This window comes from Penaeus monodon, chromosome 17 (genome assembly GCF_015228065.2).
Source record: "Penaeus monodon isolate SGIC_2016 chromosome 17, NSTDA_Pmon_1, whole genome shotgun sequence".
Classification (NCBI taxonomy): Eukaryota; Metazoa; Arthropoda; class Malacostraca; order Decapoda; family Penaeidae; genus Penaeus; species Penaeus monodon.
In genome coordinates, this window is record NC_051402.1 from 44,203,278 (window position 1) to 44,211,752 (window position 8,475).

An 8,475-nucleotide genomic window follows, 5' to 3' on the forward strand; every position below is an offset into this window, starting at 1 on the left:
TGTGAAGGATTTATGGAGTCTTGTATCTCCCACTGGAGAGGTTCTTCCTTTGACGGCACTTGAGGGGAAGGCAGTGGCAATTGACCTGTCATGTTGGGTCGTGGATTGCCAGGCTTTGCACCTTGGCCATGTGGCTCGTCCCCACCTCAGGTAAGGAAGTACCTGTTATGGTATCAATGTAAATCTACATAACTTTTTTATTTTCTATTAGTTGTAAAAGAATTATGTTCACCTATGAATTATACTAAATGGTTTTTGTGTTTTATTTTTCCTAGCGGTTTGTGAATATATATATTTATTTTCTTTTTTTCTTTTAGGAATTAATGCGTTCTTTTTTATCATTCTTATTTTTTTAGATTTTCTTTTCTTCATGATAACCTGGGTTATGTCTCAACAGGAATCTCTTCTTCCGTACAATGGCACTGCTGAACAATGGAGTCCTGCCAGTATTTGTACTTGAAGGAGATGCCCCAAGTATGAAATGGAATACAATCAGCTCCAGAAACCAAAGAAACTTCCATTCTTTGGCACACCCTACGGGAAAGAACTTATCTGCTAAAACAGGAAAACGATCAAGATTCAAATCTGTTCTCAAAGAGGTGTTTTTTTTTATCCTTGTCATTCATAGCACTAATAACACAAATGAGGAAAAATGATGTGATATAATGATGTGTGTAATATTGATTTCTATTTCATTATTATTTAATGCCTTAGCTCTTTCATATTTTGTCTGAATTGTATGTGTGTTTATTAGATAAGATGTAATCTAATAAGTGCCTTGCCAAAAAAGTATTCATAGATAAATAACATTATCATGTCATTGTTTACATTTAAGAGAATGTTATATTTTGAAAACCTAAAAAATAATAGTATATATATATATTTTTTCCAGTGTAGAGAACTCTTAGACATGCTTGGTGTGCCATGGGTGCAGGCAAGTGGGGAGGCTGAAGCAACTTGTGCAGCTTTGAACTACCATAATGTGTGTATTTGTGTGTGAACCTGTCATTCTGTATTTTTTATGGATGTCAGAATTATTCATTCTCAAATAAAACTATATATGGGAGCAGGGTACTGATGTACATAGTTGGGTATTTACACATAATCATTTCCTAAATATGACAGAAGATATATATGAGGGTAGGGTATTGATGTGTATAGTTAGCTTCATAACTTAGCTATTACAGATACTATTCATTCCTTATGAAATTTGCTACTAGATTTTGTACAATTAATTATTGCAGTACATGTTAAGTGTGTATATGTGTGCATTATTAATTAATTAATTAATTTTTTACAGATGGTTGAAGGAGTTATCTCTCAGGATAGTGATGTCTTCCTTTATGGAGGCCAGACGGTATTTAGAAACTTTACAGCAAATCAAAGTAAAGCGACAGTAGAGAAATTTAGGTGAGAAAGAAGAGACATTTAAAGATTTATTCATCTTGTATTATTACTGCACTCAGTATACAGTTATTAGTACTGTAGCTGGAACCAATGGTTGTTTTCTGGCTGAAGAAATAAGGGAAGAACTTTTATATTTTGTAAAATATTTATTTAAATTAAGATAATATTATCATTCTTAGTCATTTTTTTCAGCCACACTTATTTCATCACATACAGGCATAATTTAGAACAGAGATCAGCAATTAAAGCTGCATAAAATATTTGCCATAATGATGGTACATTGAAATAAACAATAAAAACATTTTATTCATATGCATACTGCTAAAAGGACATATCATACCAGAAATATGCTTGTTAGCAATGCAGAACTAAGCTGCTTCTTCTGGAGGCATAGAGTTAAGTTCATCCTATAAATGAAAGGGTACCATTAAACAAAGAAAACTTGAAATTAGGCCCAAATTTTATCAAGAAAAGATATAATGACAATGTGGAGTAACAAATAATTTAACAAACTTTTCCAGCTTGGAACTGTTAGAGCAGCACTTGAAGCTGACTCGTGGAGGACTCATCTTGCTTGCTCTTCTGCTTGGCTGCGATTACTTCCCAGCTGGCGTGCAAGGTGTAGGGAAGGACACGGCTGTTCGACTCCTGAGAGTATGGTACCAGAAAGGGGTGAAGGACCCAGTACGGAGGTAAAAGATCTCTTTCTGTCTCTTTCAGTGTGTCTGTCTGTCTATCTGACTCTGTGCCTCTCTACCCCACTGCCTTTCTGCCTCCCTTTTTCACTCTCTCTCTCCCTCTTTCACTCTTTCTCTCCCTCCTTCACTCTTTCACTCCCTCCTTCACTCTTTCTCTCCCTCCTTTCTCTTTCTCTCTCTCCCTCCTTTCCTCTCCTCTCCTCTCCTCTCCTCTCCTCTCTCTCCTCTCCTCTCTCTCCTCTCCTCTCTCTCTCTCCTCTCCTCTCCTCTCCTCTCTCTCTCTCTCCTCTCCTCTCCTCTCTTTCTCTCCCTCTCTCCCTCTCTCTCCTTCCCCTCCCTCTCTCTACTTCCTCTCCCTCTCTCCCTCCCCTGTCAAGGCATGAGTAAGAGCTAAGCATTTATGCAAATCATAAAACCATTGTGTTGAACAATATCAGGTATCAAATGCAGGCTCAGTAAGGTAGGGATTACGAACACTTATTAAAAGTCTTTAGCATGGTTCTCTCACCATTTAGGCATCTTAGAGTAAAATTATTTCATGAGAAACAAACAAACAAAAACATAAATAGGCATCTAAAAAGGCATTCATATAAGGACCTTGTTCAATTTGTAATTAACTGTCATACTTTACAACTGACTGTACATTTTTGTTTATATACATAACCCCATTATCTCTGAATGTTGCTGAATGTTTGGGGTCCTTTAGAATGTAAGAAATTTATATTTTAGTTGTATTAATAAAGATATAGCTACATTATCTATTTATTTTGTTATATTTTTGTTTTCAACTTTAACAGAATGCAGTCCTGGGCTGACAGTTATGGGCAGTCTTGTCAACACTCTAATCTAAATGCAAGAAAGTGGAAAAATGGGTGAGGTTATTATGTATATACACAGTATATGTGTGCATGTTTATATATATATATATATATATATATATATATATATATATATATATATATATATATATATATATATATAAATATATAAATAGATAGTTATAGATATATATGTATGTGTATATATGTATATATATAATATATACACATATGTATATATATAATATATACACACACACACATACATACACACACACACACACACACACACACACACACACACACACACACACACACACACACACACACACACACACCACACACAGACACACACAGACACACACACAGACACACACACAGACACACACACAGACACACACACAGACACACACACAGACACACACACACACACACACACACACACACACACACACACACACACACACACACACACACACACACACACACACACACACACACACACACACATATATATACTACATATTATATAGATAGATAGAAAGATATATATATATATTTTTTTTAATTAGATAATTAATTAATTAATTAATTTTTAATATAGAATCCTTCTCTGTATTTAGAGAATGTTGATTATTATAAGAGAGAGAATGATACTTATTCTGTACATGGGACTCATTTGGGTGTATTAAAAAAATATATATGTCACCAAGCATAAAAATCCCAAGAGCAAGACAACCTGCAGTGTTATCACAAAGCTCCAAACTTCCAGGAATGATGAAGAGTTAGAAGCTGGCGTGCGGGATAGGATGCTGGCAACAGATGGCTTCCCCTTCACCGATATCATCCAGGAATTCCGATGCAGACTGGACCCACCCTCGCTGAAGGTCAAATGGAGTCGGCCTCAGTTTTCAGACCTCGTCGTGCGTGTATTCGGTTTAGCGGTTCTGCTCTCTTATTGAATCAAAAAAGTCATTAAGCTTTCCTGTGCTCTATGGAACTGTATGGTTTATTTTTCAAGAGGATTGTGAATAAATCATACATGTTAGGATGTTATAATCTCATCTATGTATCATCTCTTTTCCAACGCTGACAGAGGTGGTGCATCGTCAAGCTAGAATGGGAAGGGAATTATGCCGTTGAGAAGATATCGCCAGTTGTGACTCGCTGGATGGTCACTTGCGGCTGGTATGGGGGAAGGATTTCCTACCCAGACCTAGGCCTCATGGTAATCTGAATTGTTTTTTGTTCATTATTATGGGTATTTTGTTATATATACAGAAGTGTCGAAAGACAGAGAAAGATAAGAAATTTATGGGGATTGTAACTCAAAATTGATGGGCATGGTATGTATGTATATGCCATGACCACTGTGAGTTTACTTTATTAATTGTTTTTACACATAGATGGCTCCACTTGTACTAAGTCACCAATGAGCCAATTATGAGTACTACTTGTCTCACCTGTTTACCCTTTTCCTTGATTTCTTTTCATTGATTTTATATTCCTGTTACTAATGTTAATAACAGTATAGTAATTGTAATGTCTATAATAAAAATAACACCATTGATATTGATAGCATCAGTAAAAAAAACATACTTTTTCCCGCAAATTCAAGAAAGGGAGAAATCAGGTAAGGTCACGAGGTCAACTAATTGACTCCTTTGTGGCCAAGCCCTTGCAGAGCCTTCTGTGCAGAGACATTTCACAAAAAAAAAAAAAAAAATTAAATGAGCACAACATTTTCCAGGTGACATTGGGTTAACCAAGAACCGCAGCATCATCTTTAGTTGTATTCTCTTATGATTAGTTGTATTCTCTAGTGATTATAATATATTTTGCTGCAGTGAGTTCATTTTCGTTGTTGCAGTTATATGGTTAGATTTCATAATTACATAATTCTGCGGTTAAAGACAACTTCATGTTTGCAGTGGTATCTTGGAACTGTAGTTATTAGGATCTTTAATATAAATTTTTTCTGAGTCTGAATTTTTTTTTTTTTTTTTTTTTTTTTTTTTTTTTTTTTTTTTTTTTTTTTTTTTTTTATTAATTGTAAATTGCATTTCTGAGGTGTAATTTCTGTATTCAGACTTTTATTTCTTTTATTCTCTAATTATGTCTTAAAATTTGGAGACACCGCTTTTGTTTTTTGGTTTCAGTCAATTTTATTTCGACTCTTATTTTATTTAATATTCAAATGCAACGACCAACAGCCACTAAGCATTGTGAAGCGGTGTGTCCGTCGAGGGGTGTCTTCTTGTCAAGTGAAATGGAAAGTATTGAGCCCAAACCTCCCGGAGAATTCTCCCGTTGAGCTTACCACAGACGAGCCTCTTCACCTGCTGCAGGCTTCATTACCAGCGCTTCTTGAGGAATTTGAGGAGGCTAAGGCTACTAAGAAAGGTCTTTGTTTACAGGTTTCTCATTCTTTTTGTATATATTTTACTGTTAGTGTTTTTTTTTTTTTTTTTTTTTATGAAAACATAATTTTACACTTGTTTTTCATCCCTATTCTTTTCAACCTTCCCTTTGTCCATGTCCTTCTTTCCTCCTTTTCATTAATAATTGATTAATCTTTTTTTCATTTTTATTTTCTTATGATTCATTCCCTTTGTTCTCCTTTCTTTTATTCCGTGTTTTTCTTTTCTTACTCCTCTTTATGTTGTATTTTCACTATCAAGCTCCTTCTCTTTATATAGGCAAAGGAGGCAAAAAATCGAAAAAGACTGATCAGAAGAAAACAAAGGCTAAAGGCATCAGTAAGGAGAAGAAGACACAAGCCGGTAAGAAGAAAGAGGAAGAGGAATACATCGCACACGAAGAGGAAGAAGAAGACACAGACGAAGACCTTTCACTCATCATAGATCGCCTTGTCAGTATTGACTTGACAGGAAGGAATAAGAACAGTGAGTGTAAGTCTGTCCCAGTTTCAGACAACAGAGACAAGAATTACATTATTTCTAAGGAAGGGACCTTGAAGGAATCTACTTCAACTGTAAATCAAAAAGGAAAATATGCAAATAAGGTGGATGAAGAAAAGAAAGGGTGGATACATAAAGGTAGGCAGGACCTTGATGATTCGACAGAAAACAGTGATGAAAATGATAAAGAGAACCAGCCACTGAGTCTGATGGATCGCATATCGAGGAGAATTGGAAAGAATCATATCAGATCGAAATTAAAGGCATCCAAGGGACTGTTTGCAACACTTCATACAAAAAACAGTAACATTGAAACAGATAGTGACAGTGAGAAGGAAAATGAAAGAAAAGAAAAAAGTAGAGAAATTGATGGTGCAGATTTTACAAAGACTATTGGCAGTTCTGAAGTAAAATCTGTATTGTGTAATTTGGCTAGTAATTATCAAAGTGAAATTTCAAGTGATAGTATAGACTTTAAGGATAAAATCCCAGAGGATAGCTTGAACTTTGACAAGGAAGTTTTAGAGTATATTCAGAACTTGGAGGACAAAATACCTGAAAACAGTTTTGACTTTAATTATAAGACTACACAAAATAATCTAAATTTTGAGGATAAACTTCCAAGTTGTAGTGGTAAATCTAATGAAGAAGTTCAGGAGGATAGCTCAGACTATGAAGCTCCAGTGGATAATGAAGACTTTGATGATACAGTTCCAGAAATTTTTAGATTAGATTATTCTGAAAATAAAACTGATGATTGCCTTGTACATGATAAAATTCCTGAAAATGACGTTAAGGAAAGTAAATCCAATGAAATAAACCATGAATCACAAGTGACAAATCAGTTACCACAAGAAAATAAGAAGGAAAATGATGAGTCACAAAGGTGTTTGATGACAATGCCTAAAGAGAAGCTACAATTTACACTCATTGACTTTAGCCTCCTATCAGAAACTTCTGCATGTAAGAATCAGATTTCCAGAGATATGTTTGATGATACGGGTGAAGCTCAGGGAATATCTCATTCAACATTACCTGATCTCAATTCTACTCCTGTCTTGGTAAAGACTAAAGGAATTCTACGAGGGCAAGGTGATAGTAAGGCTCAAGATGACTCTGCATCCAGTAGTTCACAAGGATGCAAACCATTAGAGAATGCTTATACCCCAAGTCCAACCACCTGGAAAACTCCTGCTGGGAAAACTGAAGGATCTTTTGATTGTACAGTGTCTCCTCTAGAACCCTTGTCAGCAAAGTCTCTTCATCGGTTGCAAGATTCTCACAATAAGGAACGGAGGTTTATTCACTTGCCGCGCACTGGTTGTAACTCGACTCCCTTAGTCAACACTCCAAAGGGTAGAAGTAAAGATGGCTCTTATGGGCTGTGCTTCAAACTCCTTGACACTTTTAGCTGTTCAGACACTGGTGAATCATTCAGCCACAGTGCACTTGAAGAAATTGCTGCCTGCTCTGAGGTTAGCAAAGTGATGGAAAATTCTCTGAATCTGTTACAAGACAGTCTCAGAGGAGATATCAGTCAGACAGAGAGTATGATTACTGCGAAAAAATATATGAATGATATATCTCTCCTTAATGAAGAAGAGCGTGACAAATCATTTGCGCAAGGGAGAGACAAAAATCCCTGTTATGATGATAAAACAAACAAATCTGGAATAACATCACATGGAGATTCTAAAAAAGAAAAGGAAAACCTACAGTTAGAGACCATGAAAGATTGTGGAAGCGAAAAGCAGTTAAATAAAGGAAAAATAAGCCATCTGTTGCAGACTAAGGAGAAACTTGCTGATACCACGTTTTCACCTGTAATCACTGGCTTATCATTAGCAGAGAGGATAAAAATGAAGTGTAAAGATAGAGCAATCAGTAAGCTTATTGATGACCTGTGATATGTCCCTTTTAATAGTTATAAATGACCAGGATGTTGGTTTGTCTTGCTTGGGCCATGAATTTAGAATACATTCAGCACAAATGAAACTTGGTGAATGCATTATATGAATTATACTGTATTTCAATTTTATATAAAATATCTGGTTTATTAGTTTGCTGCAAATTTTAATATAAATCTGTTTATAGCTATATCCACTGTCTATGGATACTGGCATGGAATGTTTTGATTATGGTAATGTAGAGATCTCATTGGCAATAAAGAAATATTTTTGAATTTGTCATTTATTGCTGAAAACAAAAATGCGGCCAAATGAAATCTCAAAAAACTGTTTTTATTAATCTGTACCATCTTTTTATGCAGAAGGAGTACATTTTAGTACCTGAAACTAATAATAAAATGTCTTCTGTGTAACTTCCATGGTGTTGATTCAGAGGAGTTTCTTAATACTGCCAGTCTTTGTTTCTTTCTGTCAGCCTGTCTGCCCCCTGTCTTTCTGTGTGTGTGTGTGTGTGTGTGTGTGTGTGTATTTGTGCGTGTGCGTGTGTGTGTATTTGTGCGTGTGCGTGTGCGTGCGTGGGCGTGGTTTGGTGCGTGGTGTGGTGTGGTGTGTGTGTGTGGTGTGTGTTGTGTGTGTGTATTTGTGCGTGTATTTGTGCGTGTGCGTGCGTGGTGTGCGTGTGTGGTGGTTTGTGCGTGTTTTGTGGTGTGTGTGGTGTGCGTGT

The 8,475-nt window shown here is 35.9% G+C and overlaps 1 protein-coding gene across 2 annotated transcripts in view; it reads left to right on the forward strand.

Annotated features, from left to right (window-relative positions):
- LOC119583794 overlaps positions 1-8,026 on the forward strand; it is a 9,115-nt gene extending 1,089 nt beyond the window's left edge. For both annotated transcript variants that reach the window (XM_037932493.1, XM_037932494.1), the window contains exons 2-11: positions 1-150; positions 398-599; positions 893-982; positions 1,301-1,410; positions 1,929-2,099; positions 2,903-2,977; positions 3,696-3,846; positions 4,020-4,151; positions 5,137-5,326; positions 5,623-8,026. The exon at positions 1-150 is cut by the window's left edge. In XM_037932493.1, the coding sequence (XP_037788421.1) occupies positions 1-150; positions 398-599; positions 893-982; positions 1,301-1,410; positions 1,929-2,099; positions 2,903-2,977; positions 3,696-3,846; positions 4,020-4,151; positions 5,137-5,326; positions 5,623-7,751 (3,400 nt within the window). In that variant the 3' untranslated portion in view covers positions 7,752-8,026. The remainder of the gene's footprint in view (positions 151-397; positions 600-892; positions 983-1,300; positions 1,411-1,928; positions 2,100-2,902; positions 2,978-3,695; positions 3,847-4,019; positions 4,152-5,136; positions 5,327-5,622) is intronic.
- Positions 8,027-8,475: the final 449 nt, after the last annotated feature.